General features: G+C 37.6%; 2 protein-coding genes across 4 annotated transcripts in view; one reads left to right on the forward strand and one right to left on the reverse strand.

The window, feature by feature from the left end:
* Positions 1-8170, forward strand: part of LOC112055303 (transient-receptor-potential-like protein) — a 33363-nt gene extending 25193 nt beyond the window's left edge. For all 3 annotated transcript variants that reach the window (XM_024095354.2, XM_024095355.2, XM_052888607.1), the window contains exons 16-24: positions 480-678; positions 1391-1497; positions 1960-2103; positions 2190-2287; positions 2639-2693; positions 3230-3321; positions 3793-3927; positions 4454-4552; positions 5521-8170. In XM_024095354.2, coding sequence (XP_023951122.2) covers positions 480-678; positions 1391-1497; positions 1960-2103; positions 2190-2287; positions 2639-2693; positions 3230-3321; positions 3793-3927; positions 4454-4552; positions 5521-5670 — 1079 coding nt within the window. In that variant the 3' untranslated portion in view covers positions 5671-8170. The remainder of the gene's footprint in view (positions 1-479; positions 679-1390; positions 1498-1959; positions 2104-2189; positions 2288-2638; positions 2694-3229; positions 3322-3792; positions 3928-4453; positions 4553-5520) is intronic.
* Positions 8171-9235: 1065 nt separating this feature from the next.
* The window catches only part of LOC112055305 (transient receptor potential protein), a 54263-nt gene continuing 36721 nt past the window's right edge, over positions 9236-26777 (reverse strand). The window contains exons 10-21 of the mRNA XM_052888608.1: positions 25770-25922; positions 24665-24810; positions 22977-23217; positions 22145-22268; positions 21474-21669; positions 20886-21050; positions 20350-20572; positions 19460-19625; positions 18334-18482; positions 17538-17708; positions 15518-15619; positions 9236-11900 (exon numbers count right to left, since the gene is read on the reverse strand). Coding sequence (XP_052744568.1) covers positions 11440-11900; positions 15518-15619; positions 17538-17708; positions 18334-18482; positions 19460-19625; positions 20350-20572; positions 20886-21050; positions 21474-21669; positions 22145-22268; positions 22977-23217; positions 24665-24810; positions 25770-25922 — 2297 coding nt within the window. The 3' untranslated portion in view covers positions 9236-11439. The remainder of the gene's footprint in view (positions 11901-15517; positions 15620-17537; positions 17709-18333; positions 18483-19459; positions 19626-20349; positions 20573-20885; positions 21051-21473; positions 21670-22144; positions 22269-22976; positions 23218-24664; positions 24811-25769; positions 25923-26777) is intronic.

Here is a 26777-nt window from a genome sequence, read left to right on the forward strand (position 1 = left end):
ACAAAGGAAAAGAGTAAAGTAGCTTTAGTAGATAAAAGCTTGTTGAAATGTTTCACACTAAAATGCATGATGAATTTGACTTTTGCTGATACAATGACAATTCTCTTTAAAACCTTTTCCTTATTTTTTTTATTCTTTACAAGGTAGCCCTTGACTATAATCTCATCTGATGGTAAGTGATAATGCAGTCTAAGATGGAAGCGGGCTAATTTGTAAAAGAGAAGGATGAAAATCCACACCCCTTTAGGTTTCTATACGACACGCTAAATCGCTTGCCGGTACGTCTTCGTCGGTAGGATGGTAACTATCCACGGCCGTAGCCTCCCACCAGCCAGACCTGGACCAATTAATATAATCACAATCGGCCCATCCGGGAATCGAACCCAGGACCTCCGTTTTGTAAATCCACCCTTGCATACTCCTGCGTCACGGAGGCCGTCAAACCTCTCTTAACAAACTTATGAAATTGTATGTTTTAGCGGTTCTTGCCAAACGCATGAAGATTTGGGAGCGTCGTTTAATGAAAGACTTCCACGTGGCACCAGTGTCCACCCTGGAGGAGGATGGCAAGCCAGTGCACGAGGATAGTCTGGCCAGGTTCAGGAGAATCGCCAAGATGGCTGCCGCCGCTGCGAAGGGGTCCAAGTGGGACCAGACTTTAGCTGCTACGGGCATATCGTATGTTGTTTCATATTTCGGTTTAGTTGACGGTCCTGTGGCATAGTAGGTAGTGACCTTGCGATTCCCACAACTGGAAAATATTTGTGTGATGAACATCTTTCCATGAAAGATGAATATCTTTCCATGGATTCACCGTGCGGGTGCCGGTTCTATCGCGTGGTAGAGAGAAAAACTCCGAGCAGAGTCTTGGACTTGTGACCACTGGATATAGGGTTAAGGAATTCCTTGACAATCAATTAACACTCCCTTTCTCTGCTCGTGTTGTTCTCCCTGCCTAGCCAAATTTGGTAAGATCATATTAGAGCAGCTTTGGATACTCGTTCTAATATAGAACTTGCTGCAGTTCTAGAGAGGCAAGTTTTAAGCAAGTTATAGAGAGATTTTGATGGTGATCTTGTGAGTGTAACGTAGAGGAACGTCGATAAGCTAATCACAAATTTCCATTGTGATGTAGTTTTATAAGAAGCCATGAACCATAAATTTAAATGGCGATAGTATTTCCTGCGATGAACTCATAAAAAGGTTAACCACTATTACTATATTATATTTCAATGTTATTTCTTGTCGGCAGAACCTGACTTCCAAACTGTTGCTAGAGTCTTTACAAATAGTCATACTTGACGTTTCAAAAGTGCTAGTAAATTATAAGGCGACTTGGAATAAATTAATTGTGATTTAAATAAAAGTAATGTGGATGTTCTTTTTTTAGGTCACAAATTGGACGTTGTCGTACTCGGCAGTCTTTCAAGAATCAGCGAAACCTCCAGCGAGCTATTGACGAAGCTAGAAAACTGGTCTTACGAGCGCCTATACATGGTACATATACATTTTTTTTCAAGACAAAATATCAGCTACAGCTTGGCAAATTAGTTCCCGATGCCCCGCGCGCACCCGCGGAGTTTCTTCCCCTGTCGCTCGCATATCATGAGAGTGTCATCAACAAACTTGCCAAGCTATAAGTCCTTTAAACGTGATCAATACCCCTTATAATATTAATAATTGAGTGAATTATCGAAAATCATGACTGGAGTTTGTACGAGGTGTAGTCAAGTAGGAAATTTTGATTTAGTCATATCAGATTTGAGTCTGGCTTTAAATAAAGCTTGTATATTTATATATTTATTGTATTTATTTTGTTATTTTTCTATAATTATTATAATTATATTTGCATTCTATTGGTGTGTATAAAATTTGCAAACTATATTCAAATTTATAAGCGTTTTATTTGTGAATTTGACTTAGGAATAAAACCATTTTAGTTTAAATCTATTTGTTTAGAATCACGACCAACAACTCCGATGGACTTGCCAGAGAGTACTGGCCAATCAATCCTGGAGTTGATCAAAGATATTTCTTCTGAAATTAAGGAAAACAACTATTCGAGTGCCAGTATGCCGAGGACACCAATTAATGTGGGAGCAGGTATCTTATAAGCTCTTAATTACTATATATAATATTATATTAAATTTAATATAATATTAGTATAGATTATGCTTTTGTTGTCCCAGGGTCTAGCGGCTTGCCAATAATCAAACTGTTACCACCAAGCTCTAAGACGAACTCTTTATCATCTACTGTTCGACCTGAATCTCCGTCACTATTGAAAGTAAGTTTCAAGTAACCTTTATTTATTTCTATATTTTTTTCCCTTCTATTTACGAAGTTTCTGACTTATGGCAGACAATTTCTCTTTCAGTGGTATCTACTCTGACATTTTTGTTAGGACTTGCAAACAATTTTGTATTAAATCACAACATAATCTCTTGCGGGCCGTCATTACAATCATAGATATCCATAGCGTGGTTATAGACTATAGAGTATAGCCAATGTTACTCGTAAATATTGTATTATATCCGTAACTTTAATTAACCGTAATTTTAATAGTTATATTGTTCTTCTTTATAGCTGTATACTAATAGTTTTCTACAAATTTATTTTTGTGTGTTATTTTTTCAAGGACCTTGCGGTTCCAAGGCCAGTAAGTCCTTCTGGAAGTGAAAATCTTCAACCAGGTAAATACATTTGTAGTTGCATTGGTTGTAAATTAATTATTATCACTATATGTAACACAATAATAATACAGTTTTACGAGTATTTTTTCTTTTTAAAAATTTTAATTTGGTTGACGGGACAAAAATGCAACAACACAACGTGACGATCCTGCTCGTCCCGTTATTCTGCGATTATTAAAAAAACGGCATAAGTGGTTTGACCCAGAATCTCACTACCCGATGGCTAAGAACAAACAACGTAGTCAGAAAAATGTTGCCTTAATTAATATAAATGAATTAAAATTAATTATTTATTTACTTTTCTACGTCTCCGTGTTGCGTCGCTCGCCTGTTTTGATACGACACGACAGCTTTGTGTGACTTGTTCTCTATCAACGAGTACTACACCTACACAGTACATACGTCCCGTCAACATCGCGTTATCGTCCCGTCAACATCGCGTTATCGTCCCATCAACATCGCGTTATCGTCCCGTCAACGTCGCGTCATCATCTCGTCGTAATAACGCCAGTCTAAAATATTATTTAATATTCTAGAGCCCAGTCCTTTGAAGTCTATTCGTGTCGCGGGAACCTCCCCGCCGAGGGTCATAAAGAAAAAAGCTCAAGCACCACTTCCAGAAAGCAATGTAAGTTTGATACACTAATTACATAGCTGAAGTCTCGCTTGTGATGTAGATGTGTATGAAGACCAATTGGGAAAAGCAATGAATACTTTTAACTAAATACAATCAACTAAATACGAGAGTCGTAATAGCCCAGTCTATATGACCTCTATCTCCAATTCCAGAGGGTGTAGGTTCGAATCCGGTCCGGGGCATGCTCCAACTTTTCAGTTATATCCATTTTAAGAAATTAAATATCACGTCTCTCAAACTGTGAAGGGAACACATCGTGAGGAAACCTGCATACTTGAGAATTTTCTTAATTTTCTACGTGTGTGAAGTCTGCCAATTGGGCCAGCATGGTGGACTGTTGGGCTAACCCCCTTCATTCTGAGAGGAGACTCGTGCTCAACTGTAAGCCGAAAATGGGTTGGTAAAGATGAAGATAAGTATATAATATATAGAAATAACGGTGAATTTTTTTCTTTAATTTAGATGACCGAAACAAAGCCTCAGTCGGAAAAGGCACCAGAAAAGGTGGACACCATAGCAGTGGCGAGGCCAGTGGCTCCCGAAATTAAGCCTTCAGAAGACGCCCTACCCCCACCACCACCTTATTCTAAAAACAGGGTAACGCAATTTACTACGTCACACAAAATATTTTTTTTTGGTGAAGGAAAACATTGTGAGGAAACCTGCATACCAGAGAATTATCTTATTTCTCTGCCTGTGTGAAGTCTGCCAATCCGCATTGAGCCAGCGTCGTGGACTATTGGCCTTACCCCTCTCATTCTGAGAGGAAACTCGAGCTCAGGAGTGAGCCGAATATGGGTTGATGACGACATAAAGATAACTGATAAAAATATTTTGACGGGCGCCGTGGCGCGGTGGTATGTACGGTGAATTTACAATAAAGAGGTCCTGGGTTCGATCCTCGGCTGCACCGATTGGTTTTTCCTTAATTGGTCCAGCTCTGGCTGGTGGGAGGCTTTAGCTGTGCATCGTGATTGTTTAGTGTTGCATCGTGATTGTAGTCAAGGCCTAACTTGTAAAAAATATAAAAAAGCTACTTCAACTTTGGCAAATACTCATTTAATTAGATAAGTATAATATAACCTAACTATCTATAAATGTGTTATATATTAAAAATTTACAGCCTCTAACGGATAAAAGTCCGAAGCCGCCTAACAGGACGCCAGCCAAGATACCCAGGCCCAGGTCACCTTCACCATCAGTCAACACTGTTCCTGAATCGGTAAGAATACTGTCTACTATAAAACGAATATCTCTCTGTTACTCTTACTTAGCACAGGCTTTTTGATTAATTGGAGTAAAAAACCACGTTGATTAACTATTTTATTTATTGAGAAAGAATACAATAAGGAGCTTATGCTAACTTACCCTAATAACTATATACAAATCGTGCCCACGTGGACTAGATGCATTTCTGCGCTGCTTTGCGCACAAAATGAGCCAGCCCTTTTGTCACTAGTCGAGGCAATTGGCTGCATTGAAATGATTCGGAGAAATTTTTTGGCACTGCGACTCTATGACACAAGGGTCTCCACAGCAAGAAGAACAGCTAACCTAACTCTCAGTCAAAGAGGCTAGTGGCACAAGTATTTGTGCCACTTGCCGGTTTTAGCTTTTTCTGCTGCGGCTCCCGGTCTTGATTCTGTGATCCCTGGCATGACACCGTGGTAATGTGTCAACGCATGTTACATCCCGCATTAGGGCCCGCCCTATTTCCCAGGGCACCATCGTTAACCTATCAAGTCTCTTTTCATCATCCCGACTTATTCCTGACGGCTCGATTAGCGCAGAAATATTTATAGTGGTAAGAGTCCTTTTTATTATTTCATTAAGGGAGCCATGCTGAAATAACCTACCGCCACTCCTCAATAACTGTGTTATCAGCAAATAAATAAGAATATAAGTAGCTACGACAATTATAGTGCATACGACTTCTCGAGATTTATTTCACTTTAGGTTTCACTTTAGGAATAGATATATTGATAGTGATTGAGGATTTATTTAATACTACCCGTGCCGTGTACTGACGTAGAACCCGTCTCTGTGGGAATATCAAGTAGCGCTTGTATTGCAAAGTACTCGTATAATATCTTTCTGTGCCAAGTTTTATCGAGATCCGTTCTGAAGGCAAACACTGTGTGAGTAATATGATTTTGCACATATTTGTTTTAAAAATATCCTTTGTTCTAGACGAATTCGAATTCAGTCCCACTTAAAAATCTTCTAACTTCATTGAGCACGGAGCAACTGATACCTCCGCCGTCTACGGAGAATACAGATGGACGGAGTATTCAAGACGTCAGCACAATCAAACGACAACCCAAAGCTGGCTGGCTTTAACACGACCGCCAATATTTCATTTTAGTTCAGTGCATATTTATAGAAAGAATACCCAAGCGTTCCACGGTGCTAAATTAATTGTATCTAACCTTCAAGGCTTTTGACCAATTGGAACGTAAATGAAACGTAGAAACTCGCCATTAAAAATCCAATGATAATTTATGAATCTAATTTTGCTTTCAAACAAATCCCAATGCACTTACGTCCCCATTCGTCAAAAACCTTGAAGGTTGGATACAACTAATTTACTGCAGATATTTATAAATAACTTTCAAGTTTAATTTGTTAATCAAACAAGCTTCATTGTTTTTCGTGCTATTTTCGAATTGTTGTGTGTCTGTGTTTTATATCAGCTGGTTTTTAATTTAGTTTGATAATGTTTTTAAATGTCATCTAATCTGCAATGCTCCGATTACATTTCAAACCAGCATGAAATCCAAATACGTAATCTATTCTAAGATATTTTGTGTTTTTTAAATGTGTAGTTTATTTCACTCAGAAATGTGCAACTTTAAGGAAATATTTTATGATTGTATTAATACATTTGTTATAGTTCAGTTAGTTGCTTTTATAAATAGTTTGTTAATATTATCATAAGATTTTTATAATTTGTTCACTAAACTCAAGCTAGTAATTAATAGGTTTTCTATTTATCTCTAAGATCTTGTCAGTCCGTCCTAAGTTAAGTTGTGTATAATTTTATAACATTTGGCTACTTCACGTTTTCATGATTTGCCTTATTTATTAAAGCTGTATCTTCATGTTTTTGATATAAAACCGCCTGCATCAATATAAATTTCAAATTCTCCTATTTTATATAACTCTACATGATCTCTAGATATCTCTGGCAAAGCTTTGGCTTAGTAGTTGTTGCTATCATCCTTCTTTACGTTCAACAGTTGAATATGTTGTGGAAATACACAGGCATATTGAACTTCTCCATGTTCATTCATCGAGTAACCACCTCATGAACCTCCTGAATCTTTTTGGCTGTGATGTCACCCGGGTCTCAGCTGAAAAACAGATTGCATTGCTTTTTTGCAATGAACGGCTTAATGCTGAGCTGTAAACCCTTTCTGTTTGGTGTCACAGATAGTCATATCTAAAATAGGATGTACTGTTTGTGGCACGAATAATTAATAAACGTATTTCCTTTCTTTCTTTTAACTTCCGCCTGACCTTGCATTATCAAACGCTCAATCGAAACCTAATTTCTGGGGATTTGGCCAAAGAACTTTCTAACTACAATCGACTAAATTCTTTATTTTATTTTCATTTCTTGCAGGATGTAATTGATGGTCCTAAATTAAAGGTCGTCCAAGGGATTTATATAACCGCCTTTATTACCATATTTCTAATTGTATCATGTAATTTTCTAGATTAATTTTACTACTCTTAGTAGTCAAACTATTATCTAAGTAATTATATAATTAACATTGGAATCACATAGACTAATGCGACAGAGGTAGTTTCCAAAAGATAGACCTCTCGGAGTTATGTTGGAAGATTCCTTGTTATTTATCGGTTCATCATCAGCATTATATCTGACAATGGAAGTCCACTGCTGGACATAAGTATCTTATACAGTACGATTGTTAATTCCATACAGGAAAATGTCAAGTGCACTTGTCACTGAAATGTCATTTTACTGTCTGGAATTATTAATCATACATAAGATTACTTAAGATTATTAATTCCAGTCAGTAAAAGTCATTTCAGTGAAAGTTGTACTTATCATTTTACTCACTAGAATTAATAATTGTACTATTAAAGGGAATTTCAAACACCGCGTTCCAGAGCCACCTGGTCATGCGACATATTTAATGTTACCTGGGCATAAGTATTCTCTTTCTACAAACACTAGAGCTTAGAAAATTAAAACAAATATGCGAATGACATTCAATATCACAGACCAAGTTGTCGATCGTATCTGTCATTCCAATGCATTTTGTTAGTTTTCGAAACGTTAGCGTTTGTAGAAAGAGAATCGACGTCCCACTTGGCTAAAGACCCACTTCACTTATTATTTACCTATTCCAGCACCTTCGGATTACTTCACCATTTATTTGTTATTTATGTAATAGCTTTTAATGCACGGATCTTTATACTATATGGATATTTGTGGGTAAAATAAAAATTGTTACTTATGCTTCTGCGTAGAATCTCGAAGGCTTCTCTATCGCAATTAATTCACCTTATAACCGAGAGGTCCTGGATTTGATCCTCCTATTTTAATAGCATTAAATTGACTTTCAGAAAGTAGCGGACACATACGAATACATATAGATCAAATAGAAAGCTTCTTTCACTGAAAATTAAATTTCAAAAAAGTTATATATAAGCGTCTTAATTTAATCCATGTAAACATAAAGTGTATTTATAATTTTGTCTGAGTATCAACCGCTTAATTTTAGCTTGCAGCACTCGGTTTATGAGTTTGATTAATTTAATATACCTATTGTATTATTTGATTTGAAATAAATGGATTGCAATTGGAAAATGTTTGTATTTATTGAAAACTTTAGTTTCCTAAGTGTTCCACGTTTATATAAATGGATTAACATAAACAATAATTGACTGAGAAAAGTGCTACTGAAAAGTACAGTAAGAAATACGAAATAATAAGTTTGGGGGGGGGGGGGTTAAGAATGGATTGCATTGTCTGCATACAACTTAAGACGGCCGCATGGCCCGCCGAGGTCCGAGTCTCAGATGAGACGCCCTTAGAGAGTCGTACAGCCTATCTATCTGCTTCTGCCGTAAGCCCCATCAGCAGTGGCGTGCATAAGGTTTTTACCCAGGGTATGCAGTATAAGTAAAACTTGTAAAATTCCTTGTCCAACTATGAATTCGGTGGTCCAATGTAGGTTTGTATTGAGTTCTTAGGGTAGGCAGTGCATTTTTGCATCTATGTGCACGACACTGCCATTAAGTATGCTTGACGATGTTAAACTCGTAAATCGAATAAAATATCGTTGACGAGTTCCATCGTCTGTGTTTCGGCTCCAGCATCAGACCGACTCCAGACCTCCATGAAATTGAACTGGTTTTAAATATTTAATGAACTAATTAACAAACGCTCTAGTCGTCTCTACAATGTTCAACAGATCACCTCGATTTTTTCAAGATGATTAGATCCTGACATGAAAAAAATGGGACCACCCTGGAATCGGTCCACAAAATATGATAGAAACATCACTACACATACATAAAAGAGCCGTGATAGCCCAGTGGATATGATCTCTGCCTCCGGAGGGTGTGGGTTCGAATCCGGTTTGAGGCATGCACCTCCAACTTTTTAGTGGTGTGCATTTTAAGAAACTAAATATCACGTGTCTCAAACAGTGAAGGAAAACATCGTCAGGAAACCTGCATACCAGAGAATTTTCTTAATTCTCTACGTATGTCAAGTCTGCCAATCCGCATTGGGCCAGCATGGTGGACTTTGGCCTAACCCCTCTCATTCTGAGAGGAGACTTGAGCTCAGCAGTGAGCCCAATTTGGGTTGATGATGAATTTCGGAATGAGTAACAATTAATTTTGGGAGAAAATAATATAAATCAACCAACGAAAACATAGATTTATTTTGGTAAGTTTCACATCAAAATATACATAGCTATTTTTAATCCGTAATTTCATACAATAGTCAAGCACAAATCAACAACGGTAGAAGAATATTATGAAAAATAAATAGAAAAATATGTTGTGTAAATATTTGATGATTATTAATTATATTTCTAAATTAATTAATTAGAAATTTATAAATTTCATTATGTACGGCTCAGGATATTATACTTAAATCATAGAACCTGCATGGATTGAAACAAAAAAACGGACTTAATGGTGCAGTGGTTAAATATGTTCGTTACGTAGTCGTAAAATAGTAGCTAACGAGGTCGTAAGTTCGATTATTGGGGGGGTAAATAACCTTTTTTTTCCTTCAAGAAGTTGTAGCTTGGAAAGTTGGCAATGTTACACTCCCATACCTTGGAAAGCAGGTCATATCGATCCCGGTTGTAAATATTAACACCTGCTTTAGTAATTCTTGCAGAGAGTCCGTTAGCCCCTATTGAAGCAGCATGGCGGGAACAAACGCCATATCACTTCACTCATAAGGAGATAGGGTAAGAGAAAAAGAGATATTTAAAATAGGCTAATATTGATGATTTTGCTTTTTGATGAAATTATTTTAGAATTTATAAATTTCTTAATGATTAACTAAAACTAGAAAATAATAATAGTATAATAGTTATCATTTGAATTTGAATAATAAAATAAAGCCTTAAGTGCATTTACAGATGAATGTACCTAATATATATGAAATAGTGATAGAAGATAGTAAATTACATTCTCACATAATATCCTTTAAATAATTTAATTATTTATAAACTATTTAGTAAATCCATTATCAAAAGGACGATAATCTTAATTCTAATAAAACCGTTCCTCAAACAACATAATCAATCAATTATTCTAATTATTGCTATTTATTTTAATAATTATTATTATCTCACTAATACGTTAACATTTTTGGTCTCTCACTAACTATTACTTCTATTATATTTATCAAGAAGCTTATTAACTAGTATGATAGTGATGATTTCTTATGATTACTGCAATATAACTCACAAAAGTCACGTATTTAAATGCATGCATGTTGAATGTCACTCAATTCTATCCAGACTACAAGAAGACGCCAAGTGTACGTATAGAAAAGTGTATAGCACGTTGAAGTTCCTGTAAATCTATCTACAACAAAAATCCCATGTATAAAGGCTTAAATGTTTAACGTCAATGAATGTCATGAAAGTCTGTCAAAATTATATGATATTCATAGAAGTGAAGTTGCGAATATTAAATGTCATGTAAATCTATCTACATTAAAACAAATATTACATGTATAAAGGCATGAATGTTGAACGGCATTGAATGTCATGAAAATCTGTTAAAACTATAACATAGAAGTGTATATATTCATGAATATTAAACGTCATGTAAATTTATCTACATTATAACAAAAATCATTTGTATAAGGGATGAATGTTCAATGTCATTGAGTGTCATGTATATTTGTCAAAACCATAATATCATAGAAGTGTAATTCATGAATATTAAACGTCATGTAAATCAATCTACACTATAACGTAAAATCCAAGTTTAATTCAATGTTTGTTAAAAGTCATCGAGTGTCTAAAATAACATAAGTCGGAACCGAAATTGTAATTGTGTATTGAACACAATTATAAAACGATTTTATTTATTATTTTTTATTTATTTATACTTTATTGCACAAAACAAAATAACAGTAACGAAGTAAACATAGAAAACAAGTATGTGCAAAGGCGGTCTTATTGCTTATAGCAATATCTGTCAGACAACCTTTGGATAAAGGAATTAATGTAATTAAATGCGAGTTTTAATGCAGTTTAGATTAAGCTAACACATTGGATATCTAGTTTGACTAAAATCATATATTAGGAAGAAATTTATGATAAATGTACGTAATGTTGTAGAAATTCGCGGATGATTGCTAGTTAAAAATAAATGATATAATATCAAAGCTTTATAGGAATATGTAATGATGCCACATTACTGAAAGCTTAAAATAACGGCGAGTTTCATTATTATAATATTAATTATTACTTCATCAACAAAAAACCTAATATATAAAACACAAAATTAACCTGATTAAGGCACAAATTTTCAACGAAGCCAGCAAATAAATAACAATAATATTTATAATTATAACATTTAAAAGCAATAACTGACCTAGAGCCATCCGGAAACAATTTTCCCTGTAACTTTAGATTTACCTTTATCGGTAACTATGCTTGGTTTAGGCGGTGGTGGATCAGGTTTACTTGAGGTTGGTTTGGGTTCTTTTGGAGGTTTGGGAGGTTTAGGTTTCTCCGGTTCTTCTGGAACTGTGATTACAACAGATGGTGCATCAGATTTCGCTTTCTCTTGATCTGTTTCTAGGGTTGCAGCTGATAGTATTTGCTCTGGTTGAGATAATCCACTTGGAGTTGGTGACATAGGCTTTTGTAAGTTCTCATCTTCTTCTTTAGTCATGTATAGACTCTTTGATGGTGATTCTGGTTCATCTATTTGGATGACGTGGTCTTTCGGTTCTGGTTTCTTGTCTGCTGGTCCAGAATCTGGTGTGCCTGTGTCGGATGTTTCTGATGTTAAAGGTCTTGTTTGTTCGGAGCCACCATCAGAGCCTGAACCTATATTATTAAAACAATATTAAACGTTGGCTATTGGTTTATATTGGTTGGGTTTGGTATTGGCGGGAAATATCCTGACAACACCATGGCCACCTAGCGCCCATGAAGCGGTAACCAGTGACCGAGAGGAGTAAATGACCTCTAAAAGACTGATCCGGAAGGACGAGGGAACCCACCGTGATTATATTCCCAAGAAAACCACCACATCAACAATGAAGACACAAAGTAAAGAGAGCGATTTGTTGGACAATCCGACTAACACTCGGCGCCATTCGGTACCCGGGCTGGATGGTGTGAAATATGCGACCGAAGCTCCGTACGGAGAAGCAGCAAGCGCATCAATCACCTCTAAACATTTTAAAACATCGATACGCGAACACCAGCGTTTAGCAGCCTGGAATGTTAGAGGATTACTCAAACCAGGAAAGCTATGCATCGTGGAAAAAGAAATGGTTAGCCACAAAATTAACATACTGGCTATAAGCGAGACCCATTTGCAAGGATATGGTCACTACAAGACTTCTATGGGGAATACCTTCTATTTCTCTGGCTCAGATAATTCCAGCTCAAATGGAGTAGGTATCTTGGTGCCGGATAGGTTGAATGGATATGTCCTTGGATATAACCCAGTATCAGACCGCATTGTTACAATGAAACTAAACACCAAACCGTGCACTTTGAATATAGTTTCAATTTATGCTCCAACCTCGCAATCATCTGAGGAAGAGATAGAAACATTCTACGGGAAGCTAGAGGAAACGCTAGACTCAATTCCGAATCGAGAAATAACCATGATTCTCGGTGATTGGAACGCAAAAGTGGGTAACACAACGGCCGATGAACATCTACGCGAAACCGTGGGACATTATGGACTTGGTTCAAGGAACGAACGTGGCGAGAGATTGATTGATTTCTGCACAAGTAGACACCTTGTAATATTAAACACCTGCTTTCAACACCACCCTAGACGCCTATATACGTGGAAATCTCCAGGCGATAGGTACCGGAATCAAATAGATTATATACTTATTAACACCCGCTGGAGATCCTCTGTAAAAAATGTTAAAACGTTTCCTGGTGCTGAATGCGGAACAGATCATGTTCTTCTTGTGGCCAGTTTTGCGTTGCGGTTAAAATCACCTAGAAAACGCCTCACCGTAAAGACAAGACAACTAAGTAACGCAGAAAGAATCTTGTTTGGTCAGACTGTAGAAGATAAGCTTCAATCAATGTCCTTAGACACTAGTTCTGCTGATTCAGCGTGGAACCAATTAAAAACACTTATCAATGATACTCTAGGTACGATTCGTAAAACCAATGCATACGAGCCCAAGAAATCTCTTTGGATCTCTGAGAAGACCTGGGAACTCACACGCAGTAGGAAGGATATTAAAGTGAAAGGCCTTCAAGATCCAGAAGTTAGAAAGGAGTATGAGGAGCTGTGTAAGGCTATAGATGATTCCTGCAGACATGACAAAAACAAATATATAGAAGGAATCTGCATGGATATTGAAGATCACTCCTTAAAGTACCAAACGGCAGACCTCTTTAAAAAGGTCCGACTGCTAACCAGGAAGTTTAGGCCAAAAACATGGACTATCCATAACGAAAACGGCGTTCCCTTACATCAGTTAGAAGAGGTCGCTGAAAGATGGCGCTGCTACTGTGAACAGCTGTACGGTGGCGATGCACCCGGAAACACAATGAGACCTACAAACAACTGGAACAGCTTAGATAGGGAGCCAAATATCCTCCTCTCTGAAGTATGTGCTGCTCTCAATCTGCTCAAAACGCGGAAAGCCCCAGGACCTGACGGAATAGCTGCAGAACATTTAAAATCTCTTGGTGAATCCGGTATAAAGGTACTCCACGAAATATGCAGTAACATCTGGACTACTGGAAATTGGCCTGAAGATTGGACAGACTCGACCGTTCTCCCAATTCACAAAAAGGGATCCACTAAACAATGTGACAACTACCGCACCTTAGCACTCATATCTCATGCAAGTAAAATCCTGCTCCACATTCTTAACAGACGTATCCGCCATTATTTAGACTGGCAAATCCCACAGGAGCAGGCAAGTTTTGTAAAGGGTAAGGGTGCGCGTGAACAAATTTTAAATGTTAGACAGGTCATTGAGAAAGCCTATGAATACAATACGCCGGTCATCATGTGCTTCGTTGACTACAGTAAGGCTTTCGACTGCGTCAACTGGGACTCTCTATGGAGAGTGTTGGGAGAACTCGGCGTGCCGGACCATCTCATTGCGCTGATTCAAAATCTATATTGCAAAAGCCAAGGCGTAGTCAGAATTGACGAAATGATGTCCCAACCTTTCAAATTTTGCAAAGGAGTGCGTCAGGGCTGCATTCTCTCGCCTATTTTATTTAACGCATACGGCGAGTACATTATGAGGCATACCTGCGACCAGTGGGAAGGAGGCGTACGCATTGGTGGAGCAAACTATACTACGCTCCTGGCCGCAGATGAAGCAGAAATGTGCACATTGCTGGAGAGAATGGAACGAGTCAACATTAACTTGGGCCTATCTATCAACAAAGACAAAACCAAAATCATGGTCATAGATAGATCACATACCTTAGGTTTCACTGGTGCACTCAACCTACATTTTGTTGAAGAATTCGTGTACCTCGGATCCACCATCACGAATAATGGCTCCTGTGAACTGGACGTACGAAGAAGGATTGGGATGGCCAAGAGTGCCATGTCTCAGCTACATAAAACTTGGAAAGACCGTAACATCTCGCTGAGAACTAAAATAAAACTCGTTCGCACACTCGTCTTTTCCATCTTTCTCTATGGGGCTGAGACGTGGACCTTAAAATCTGCAGACCGCAAAAGGATTGACGCTTTCGAGATGTGGTGTTGGAGGAAAATGCTCCGGATTCCATGGACTGCATTTCGGACTAACGCATCTATACTTGCCCAACTCAAGGTTAAAATTAGACTCTCCACCATATGCCTCAAGCGTATTTTAGAGTACTTCGGACACATTGCCAGGAAAGACGGAGATAATCTGGAAAAATTAGTAATTACTGGCAAGGTGGAAGGAAAAAGATCGCGGGGGCGCAGCCCGATGCGTTGGTCCGACCAGGTCCGCACTACACTCGAGTCCACAGTTTACGATGCTCTTCACGTAGCCGGAGATAGGAAAGAATGGCATACCATCCTAAAGACAAGGATTAGAGATGGAGGTGGTCACGACCCTCACACATGAGGAATACGACTCACGGAGGATTGGTTTATTTTTCTTAATTTACCCTGTTCATACTAGAAAGCGTTGTGTTGGTCGACCCCCCACCAGGTGGACGGACAACATCAAGCGAGTCGCAGGCTGTTCAGGATCGTGATGTTTGGTCCCTACACTATCCCTATATGAGGTCCTGCAGCATCGGCTGATATGATGATGATGATCCCATTTAAAGAACATTCATTCATCATCATCATCATACATCTTTTTTACTGATGGTCAGCGATAGTCCTTTATTAAATTGAGGATTCTGAACATAGTAGTTTTGCAAAGATTTTGTGTTGATAAAATTTACCATAGTAAAAATATAGTTAGTGTAAGGAACTTAATAAATGTTTTAAAGACCTTTGTTTTCAATATCTGCTTCTACTTTGATCTCATTTACTTCCCCACCATCTTTTTCTTCCTTCTCCGGGATAGGCGTCCTTGCTCGAATGGAGGTGTGAACTGAAAATAATGCAGCAAATGAATATTGTATCAAACAATGACCAAGTTGTCGATGTTATTTGTTCGTTTTATGGCATTTATTACATTTATTTACTTTTAGCTCATATTCTATGTTTTTATAATATTATTAGGGTGCCTGAGGCTGCTTTTTAGCCGACCATACCGCATTTTGTCTTTCTTTTTTACTGTGTCCAATAATGTATTTTTACTTTATTTCAAATCATGATGAAAGAGTACGTGATTTTCGATTGTGCCGTCCGCTATCGGCATTTGTCTTTCTTTCGTCTCGAGATAATTATGCATTATGTCATCATATGTCTGATGGTGGACTTCCAGCACCTTATATTGCCGAATTGCCATTCTAACCAATTTTTGATTTGATCGAGTTGCACCTACTTTTTAACCGACTTAAAAAAAAGGACTAGGTTCTTAATTCGACGCAGTCATATGATTTTACTTTAATAATGTCTAGTAGTTTAAGAAATGTGTTTGTGATCAAGGATTTTGCTTTAAATTGAGAAAACTGCACACACATAGGTAACAGAGATAAGAAACATTTTGCATTCAAATTGAAATCTGTAGTAGATAGGACGATTACGCAAACGCGGTAGGTATTTGCACAAAGAATGGAAATACTTATGCAACCTAGTCGTAGGTAAATGGAGTATTTGCAACTTAATTTCGTTGGATAATGTATACTCTTGTGTTTAAAACAATTTATTTTCAACCACTATCTTGTGTAGGTAATGAAAAGCAAAAATTGTTGCAAAAATTGTTGCTGATTTATAATTATACGTGTACGCAAACTGATCGCGGCGACGCTGTTTCACCCGCCTGTTCCCGTTCCCGTGATAATACGGGGATAAAATATAGCCTATGATACTCAAAAATAACGTGGTTCTCCAGTGGTACAACAATTTCCAAAATCAGTTCAGTAGATCCAGAGATACCACAAACTTTACATCTATAAAATATTAGTCCTACTGATATTATAAACGCGAAAGTTTGTATGGATGTTTGTTTGGATGTTTGCTAACTCTTTAACGCCGCAACTACTGAACCGATTTGGCTGCAATTTGGAATGGAAATAGATTTTACTCTGAATTAACATCTAGGATGAAAAGGAGTCTCATCCCAAAAAAAATCCATGGTTCTCGAGGGATTGGTGAAAAACTAAATTTCACGCAGACGAAGTCGCGGGTGTCCGCTAGTTTTTAAAATGTAGGTCACAAATTGTAGATAGACTATTGAATTGTGTGAATTTTTTAATGGGAGTTATAGGTTATTGAGCAATATTAGTTACATTAAATCCCTAAATTCCTCCGGGATCGAGATTTTATTTTCGTTTTTTTTTATTCTTTACAAGTTAGCCCTTAACTTCAATCTCACCTCATGGTAAGTGATGTTGCAATTTAAGATGGAAACGGCTTAACGTGTTAGGAGGAGAATGAAAACACACATCCCTTTCGGTTTGTACACGACATTGTACCGGAACGCTAAATCGCTTTGCGGTACATCTTTGAAGGTAGAGTGGCCGAAGCCTCTCACCAGCCAGATCTGAACCAATAAAAAACCCCACTCGGCTCAGCCGGGGATCTAACCCAGGACCTCCTTCTTGTAAATCCACTGCGCATACCATTGCGCTACGGAGACCGTCAAAATGTATATAAAAAAACCGCATCTTAACTAATGAGTACCGACCATCTAAATCTGAATCTGAAACGTTTTTCTAAATAAAACAATGTATAAGACAACCCACCACCTCCCATGACCCTTTCAATCTCTCGGTAATTTGGGCCGAATCCGATACTTGCTCGTTCCTGGGACGCCTTCTTGACTTCTCTTCTCTATAAAATACACCAAATTCATACGAACAAAGTCGCGAGTATCAGCTAGTGTAGTATAATTGGTGTCTTACGTTTAGCTAAGATGATATCTTTGGCGGCCGCTGGCACTACAGCTTCGTCTGCCACTTCTGCAGCTCCCTCGTCTTCTGTAGTCGTGAAATCTGATTTGATCTTGCTCCTCATGAACTTAGCATACGCAACTCTGGTCGTTGGAGTAACCGTTGATAGGTTCGGGTTGAATTCTGAAAAGGAATTGTAATGAGAGCTTACTGTGCCGTGATACCAACATCCCGAACATTTTGAATCAACATTCCGAGCCACCACCCCCATTTTGGGCCACAGTATAAAAGTGAACAGATATTATGAACTAATTAAAAATAGGTGCGAATAATAGTAGGTGCGAGAGGATTACCAGTGAAATCTCACTATATCTTGCTTAAAGACATTGATCTCAGTTAAATTTCAACAAGTTCTATGTTAGAAGGGGTATCCAAAGCTGCTCTAGTAGGATCTTACTAGGCTAGGCAGGGAGAACAACACCAGCGGAGAAGGGGAGTGTTAGTTAACTGTCAAGGACGTCCTTAACCCTACACCCATCAGTCACAAGTCCGGAGTTTCTGCTCGGAGTTATTCTTCTAGAGTTAAAGAATTCCTTTAAAACTAGCTAAAACTCCCCTTCTCTGCTCATGTTGTTTCCCTGCTCTGCCATATTTGGTACGATTCTACTAGATCAGCTTTGGATTCCCATACTAATATAGAAACTGCTGCAGTTCCAGGCAGGCCTAGGTTTTTAAGCAGGTTATAGATAGATTTCGCTAGAATTCCTTTCGCACCCACAACGGCATTCAGTATTACAGCTAAACTTACGTAATAGTTTCTGTGGATCGATAGTGCGTCCCTGAACATTGTCCAGAATATGAAGCCGAAGCGACTGTCTGCTTTTCGCCTCAGAAGTGGACCCGATGGGATCACGTCGAATCGTACTCCTACGCACTTGGGCATTCCAATCTTTTTTCCTGGAAATCAATAAAATATTAAATCATGATGCTAGTAGTCTGTTGGTGTAATTATTAGATATTTTTAAAAGCGTGTAATGACGATTAGTTTAATTTTTTTTTTAAACTAATCGTTTCCCTATAAGTTTCAACGTCACAAGCCTATTTTACGTCAGGTAGCAGGGCCTCTAGCCATGGGACACATCGATTCTTTTTCTACAAACGCTAACGCTTCGAAAACTAAAAAAAATGTACGGGAATGACAGATCCGATCGTTAACTCAATCACGTGACCTGTCGATAACGAATGTCATTCCCATACATTTTTCATTGTACCACATGGCTTCAGGTCCCGGCCTGTTCAACAAGTCATTACGGATTGTAATTAAGAAAATTAGAAGAAAAAAAATATATCATATAATTCAATATTTCATAGCCCGACATGAACTTCTAACTTTATGACCTTCAGCGTCATTCTGTAAACTCGTTAGTACGGTTTTTTAATTCAACTCTCTCTTTCTCTGTCTAACATGTTAGTAGGGAGAGAGATAGAGGTAAAATCGAAACGCGCACTTGCTAAATAAACAAAACATCGTTACAGAATAGCGCTGCTGAACTGGTTAACTGGACTAACGAGGTAACATAACACCAGTAAGTTCATATAAGTAATTTTGTAAAATCCAAGATCTAAATATAAAGCCTCATTAGCCCAAATTCAATTTCTAGGTTAGGTTAGGCCGAAATCTACACCGTAAAGTTATGGTTTCTAACTCTGCCCGCTGGATAATTGTCGGAACTATACGTAAATTTTCACTACCTACTATATAGAGGGGAAATGGAATATTGTTTTAATTTCAAAAATATATTACTAAGTTTTCAGCACATAAAGTCATGGTTTCTAACTCTGCCCGCTGGATTATTGTCGGAATCACGTACATTTTCACTACCTACTACTTGGAGGGGAAATGGAATATTTGTTTTAGTTCAAAAATCACTAACTTTTCCGCATCACTTCCTCGTCTGCCAATAGCTTTCGCGATCTGACTGAACACGTCCTTCGGTTTACTCTCTTTGGAAATGACGTCTTTGATTATGCCTTCAACTATTCCTATTTGGAAGTCCTTCAGAATTCGTCTTTCCATAACTTTTCCTTTCTTGCCAGCGACTGTAAGGTATGGTCAAGAAGTTTATTATGTTACTCTTATTAACTAATCTACTCGTAAAAAATTTAAATAAGTTCGGTTTAATTCCATCATTTATAACTTCTAAATGGAACAGAATGACGGTAACGAAGTAGATTTTAGTAGTTTAGAATAACATTTAGTTAGGCAACCTTTTATCCACGATACGTCTACGAAAATGTCTGGTAGAATCACAAAAGGTACGATCAATACGTTTCAAAGGAACTCGTAAACTAAGCCTATTTTAAATAAATGAATTTTCAAATTTTAGAATGGGACCAATGCTATCAAGATACATGTAAAATAAACTCGAGACTTACAAACATCTTCATTCTACTTCTTTATAGAACAGATGGTGTACACTCTATTCAATTTAATTCAATCTACATGTACTTTATGATTATTGTACGTATTCAGAATGTAACATCTACATTATCCTACTAGTATTATAAACGCGATAAAAGTTTGTATGGATCTTTTTTACTCTTTAACGTCGCGACTATTGCTGGAATGGACGTAGGGTATGTCCTGGATTAACACATAGATTATCCCAAAAAACATGTTTCCTGCGAGATTTGCAAAAAAATTTTAATAATTGATTGTAAATAATTGGTGGAAAATCTAATTTAAAACAAATGAAATCACGGGTATAAGCTAGTATAGATTTAAAATGATAATCAAATTGAAATTTAAATTTAAATATGTTACTTGTTGTGTCCTGAAGATTAATTCTTGGCGTCTTCATTCCATTTGTAGCGAGTATATCGATGAGCTCGTATCGCAGTGTTGATATGTCTTGCCTTATTTCCATGACATCATCTTCAGTTACACCAACCTCATCTCTTGCTCTTTGTTCAGCTGTCACATATCTTCGAACTAACACACGCATTATAGACTCGTGTTGTTGTCTTGCCTTTTCACGTGACTTGTTCTAAAATCAACCCATATTCGGCTCACTGCTGTGCACAAGTCTCCCCTCAGAATGAGAGTAGGCCAATAGTCTAAGCACGCTAGCCCAATGCGGATTGGCAGACAGAATCACACGCAGAGAATTAAAAAAAATCTTAGGTATGCAGGTTTCCTCACGATGCTTTTCCTTCACCGTTTGAGACACGTGATATTTAATTTCTTAGACGAAAGCTAAGGGCTTAATATCAAAAAGGAATCCCATAAAGGTATTTCTTGAAAGTAGGTTACAAATGTAAATTTTGACCTAAATTAAAAGTAAAAATAAATGTAGTTACAATAATAGAACCCCTCGATTTGTTGCCAAAAAAGCGTCCCATCATGCTGTTCATGTTTTTAGGGGTGGGAATGATGTTGAATGGTGGGGGGACGGTATCACCATCCTCAAAGTAGGACATCCACAGGTTGCTTCGCGCAAATTTCCATTCCATATCCGATCTTTCCTATAAAATAAAATTATTTGATCATTCACAACGTTCATCAATATGTATGAAACAAGGCCTGTAGCCATGTAGCACGTCAATTCTCTTTCTACAAACGCAAACGCTTCGAATACCCTATTACTTCTATAAAATTGCTTTGCTATTTACACTAGTATACTCACACTACACACACTAGTATACTCACACTATACACTATTATATTTTTATTTAAACTAAAAAACTGTATGAGAATAATATTACCCAATTGTAAGTTGATCACGTGATCTATCGATGACACTTAATGTCACTCCCATACATTTATTCGTTTTCAAAGCGTTAGCGTTTGTAGAAAGAGAATTGATGTGAAACTTGGCCATAGGCCCAGAATTCACTGTTATCAAACACTTGCTACTTTTTAAGATTATTAAATTTTGTATCACTTACCGAAATAATTTGATAGGAATTAGACATCATAGCGATAAGCATGTTTAGAAGCACTATGATATTGATCACGGAGTACGATCCGAATGTCAGCAGCGCCCAGAATCTGGTGAAGCTTTTGATTCCCGTCAATTCGAAGGTGGTCAGATCGACGAGACCGAAGGAAGCCCAGAAGAGTGATTGAGATGTTTCGAATAAGCTGCAAAAACAAAACATATTATAATGAATCACCGAGTTTTTTGAAGATTATTAAAAGAACGACACTACCCAAATAGTTAGAAAAGCTTGTTATAGTATTGGTCTTTAATCGTCTAATAATAGAGGAACTATCAAACAGTGACTGAATAATAATAAAAATATTGTACACATTATAGATCACACATTCAATTGGTCAGTACACCGTAGTAATAGTAGCTGATATTATATGTGACGATAATCTGGTGAATGTTGAAAAGGATAAAGTATTGAAATACTTGGACCTTGCTCAGGATCTCCCGAGCAATTTTTTTAATTTTCGAAATTTTTAAAATTAAAAAAAAAGAAATGAGAGAAAATAAAATAAGATACGACAGAAAGAGGACTGAATAAGAAGTTTTATGATCCTATTGCTTTCAATAAATTTTAAATGTCCTTATGATGATTGCAATGATTGAATTAATTATAATTCTTCTTACTTTGCATAGCGTCTCCATATATCGCAAGCTCGCTCTTGATTATCGAAGTCTGGTGCACCGCTTGGAAGGTGGTAGCATTTTTTCTTCTCTAACTCAGCGTAATACCATAGCAACTGGTTAAGACCTTACGAAAAGAACATAATGATAGGGAAAAGATCATGAAAATTTGAAAAAAATGTAAGTAATAAATTGTTTGTTTATGACTCAAAATATCAAAATAGAAAATGATTAGTATTCTGAATGCAAAACTTAAATTAAAAGAAAATAAGTTTGTCTCTGTCTGCGGCATCGCTTCAACTATGAATGGTCCAATTATCATGCGGTTATTTTGTAGATGGTTGCAAGCAAGATGGTTCTTTGCTGTATCTAAATAAAGATCTGATAAAACAAACTGAAGAATTGAGTGAAAAAGTTTTTCTTTTATGATTGAAATAGTTTCTGATTTACAAGTCGTTAATCTAGTTCTTTTATTTTTATATTTTACGTTCTTATTTTATTTATAATCCAGCTCTATCTAGAATATTTAAATATTTTAGTTTTAACTTGTTATTTTATCGTGTATCTATACTAATATTATAAAGCTGAAGAGTTTGTTTGTTTGATTGAACGCGCTAATCTCAGGAACCGATTTGAAAAATTCTTTCAGTGTAAGATAGCCCACTTATCGAGGAAGGCTATAGGCTATATATTTTCCCCATATTCCTACGGGAACTGGAACCACGCGGGTAAAACCGCGCGGCGTCAGCTAATGTGCAATAAAGATATTGTGTGTTTGTTTACCTATCTTTTATCTATCTGTCCATGTTTCATATCTCTAAAATTTACAACTTACCGCATCCAAAGGCAAAGAGCACAAGCATGTAAACGAAGAAGAACTTGATAATATCGATGATCATCCTGCCCAAGGACACTTGCAGCGGTCCCAAGTAAGGGTTTATGGAGAAGATGTGGACCAGCTTGAGGAATGAGAAGATCATGCCGGCGGCGAAGGCTCCTTCCGAGAGCAACATCGGATCAAATGAGTCCCAGCGTTCTCGTGGGTACCATGGATCCTTGCCGTTGTGGAAGTCCCTCTAAACAAATTTGAAAACAGGTAATTAAGTTTCTGTAGTCTACAAGGATACAGATAGAGACGTGATAGCCCAGGATATGACTTCTGCCTTTGATTCGGAGGGCGTAGGTTCGATTTCGATCATGCTGCTCTAACTTTTCAGTTGTGTGCATTTTGAGAAATTAAATGTCACGTGTCTCAAAAGGTGAAGGAAAAACATCATACCAGAGATTTTTCTTAATACTCTACGTGTGTGACGTCTGCCAATTCGCATTTGACCAGCGTGTTGACGCCTAACCCCTTTCATTCTGAGAGGAAACTCGTGCTCAACAGAGAGCCGAATATGGGTTGAAATGATGAGTCTACAAGAAATAGTTTCGCCATGTCCCGTCTGTCTGCCCGGACGGACAGACAGACGGGACATGGCGAAACTATAAGGGTCGTCAACTTAAACTTCAGCCATATTGCTATGAGAGAAGGAGATAACTTAGAGAATATCAATAATAATCATTGGCAAAGCGGAAGGAAAGAGACCTCGAGGTCGCAGCCCGATGCGTTGGTCCGACCAAATTTGCACCACTCTCGACACCAGGCTACACGAGGCTCTGCAAGTCGCGAAAAGCTGAGCTTCATGGCGCGAAATCGTCAAGAAGCCATTTTGTGTTAGGGGTCACGAGCACGACCCTAATCTGTCACCCACCGGAGATAAATCCTCGAGTTGTTAACGCTCTCAGAAGAGGAGAGCTCGATTTACGAGTGTCGCTGGCTGGGTTGCGGTAGATTACGAAATGTTCCCGTGGCTCCCGTGGTGTCATCACGCGACGAGTCTAAACACCGTGGGGTTTTAGTCGGTTGAAGTCAGACATAACCTTCTTGCCTCCCCGTGGCATGAAGGTATCCTTGAGGATTTCCCCACGTTAAAAAATACGACCTCCACGAAGCGACATCTACAGCTTATTTCGACATAAAGCTGGTTCCAGACGTGGGTGACGCGTAATGTAAGATTTCGTGTAATTTAGTGTCAACAGTGTGGACGGCAAACGAACTCAAAAGAAAATTGTCTACGCGAATATATTTCACTAGTTGACGCCGCGTGGTTTCACCCGCGTAGTTCCCGTTCCCGTAGGAATACGGGGATAATATATAGCCTTCCTCGATAAAAGGGCTATCTAACACTGAAAGAAATTTTCAAATCGAACCAGTAGTTTCTGAGATTAGCGCGTTCAATCAAACAAACAAACAAACTCTTCAGCTTTATAATATTAGTATAGAAGAGCGTCTTTGTGTTCGCGCAAAAAACCGACAGCCGATGGATCAGCCCGAACGCCGGCGCGAGCGTTATATGTAATGCTCATAGTGCTGTCGCCCGTCCACACTTATAACTCGCATAACATTACACGGTGGATTACATTACGCGTTACACACGTCTGGACCCGGCTTTAGCCAAACATTGTGTGTAACAAACTTACCTGAACGATGTACCAGGATGAGAAGCGCAAACTTATCCAAGCGATATAGAACACATTGGTAATGAAGTCTACAATATTCCACAAATCACTCATGTACTCCAAGAGGCCATTTTCCCAAAGAGATCTTATTTCTCCCCAAACTAAACCTGTAAAATAATTAGAACTTTACTTTTTTTTTGTCACAAGTAGGTAAAGACAGGTAGTTTACGAAACACTGCGTATTATTGTTCTAAATATGTGCACTTTATGTGCACTTTTTATATATCTTTATAATTTTATTATTAGTTTCTTCGTTAGGTTGCCTGGAAGAGATCGCTTTTTAGCGATAAGGCCGCCTATTGTGCATTTTCTTTCTTTCCATTATTTTTCTGTATCGTATGTTTCTGTGTGGTGTACAATAAAGTATATTTTTATTTCATTTTCATTTCATTTCATTTTCATTTTCACTTTCTTTATAATCATAATAATGTGTATCGCTGATTATAGAGACTAGAGCAAATAATTTTATTAATAGTCAAGTAATTTTTGTAAATATGTAAAATAAACAACAAATTCAATTTTTTTCTTAAAAATGAAATAAAATAAGGTTTTGTACTTCGTGTGCGTATGAGTATATCATACTAGAACATTATAAATAGCTCAGAATAATCGACGCCTCCTGTGACCTATCTATGTATTTAGGTCTGAGGATCAGTATTGTCATATAACGTGTCAATTAATTAGTTAATTGAAATTAATTAGTTCATTCATTAGCCCCTCTTTCAAAAAGGGGGGCTACTATCCGGCTTTTATCCTTATGTCTGCGACAAAGAAGGATTTTTGTTTCGAGTATGACAATAAAGCTTTAGGTAGGTATTTGGTATACTCCAGTTAACCATTAATTTAAAATTTTGATAGGTATTTTTAGGTATTAGTTTTAATTTTAATTTATTTTAATTTTGTAGTTGTAGTTATGATATTAGAATGATATTTTCTTATATTTTATTTTTATAATAAGTTTAGCCTATTTAAGTATTATTTTCATTAATTAATTTCAATTAATTTGAATTCGTAAACTAAACAATGATTCGTATTTCATATGTATGAAATACTTGTTAAATCTTACTTGCTACAAAGATGATGACGGTGAACTCTATTATCCCCGGCAAAGCGCCTCTCTCTCGACTCTTCCAGAACTCTACCAACTCTTGGAGCCAGGATATTCCAGACCATTCCAGTACTAAATATTCCGCTCTCTGAGACGCCAAAGATAGTAGCACTGGTAGTCAAAAAAAATAATAAGTTAATTCTACGATCTTTTAGGAATCAAAATTGTTTGTTGAATTAAATTTATAAATTAATTTACACAATATAAATAAAATGTATCTGTCTGTATGTGATTTAAAAGTAACTGTGTTTTCTTACTATTGCTTCGACCAGTGCGTGTTGCCAGTGATGACCTATGGTTCCGAGACTTGGTCGCTAACTATGGGCCTCATAAGAAGGCTCAGAGTCACACAGCGGACGATGGAACGAGCTATGTTAGGAGTATCTCTGCGTGATCGAATCAGAAATGAGGAGATCCGCAGAAGAACCAAAGTCACCGACATAGCTCAACGAGTTGCGAAGCTGAAGTGGCAATGGGCGGGGCACATAGTGCGAAGAGCCGATGGACGTTGGGGTCCCAAAGTACTGGAATGGCGACCCCGCACTAGTAAGCGCAGTGTTGGCCGACCCCCCACCAGGTGGACTGACGACATCAAGCGAGTCGCAGGGATTCGCTGGATGCATGTGGCTCAGTATCGTGATGTTTGGAAGTCCCTACAAAAGGCCTATGTCCTGCAGTGGACGTCCATCGGCTGATATGATGATGATGATGATGATGATGTGTTTTCTTAACTATCTATGTACACGATACTAAAACACCATCAGCTATCTCTCTTAAGTGGGGTCGGAAAAATATGTCAATTTCCATTCGTCTCTATTACTCGTCAACAACATCCAACAAACTAACAACTGAATTTCACGAAGACGAAGTCACGGCCGTTTGTCAGTAAATTAAAGAATCAGAGATAAAATGCAATGTTAATAAATGCGCTTTGTCATCATAATAAAGTGGTTTTCACTGGAATGG

This window comes from Bicyclus anynana, chromosome 23 (assembly GCF_947172395.1).
Source record: "Bicyclus anynana chromosome 23, ilBicAnyn1.1, whole genome shotgun sequence".
Lineage (NCBI taxonomy): Eukaryota > Metazoa > Arthropoda > Insecta > Lepidoptera > Nymphalidae > Bicyclus > Bicyclus anynana.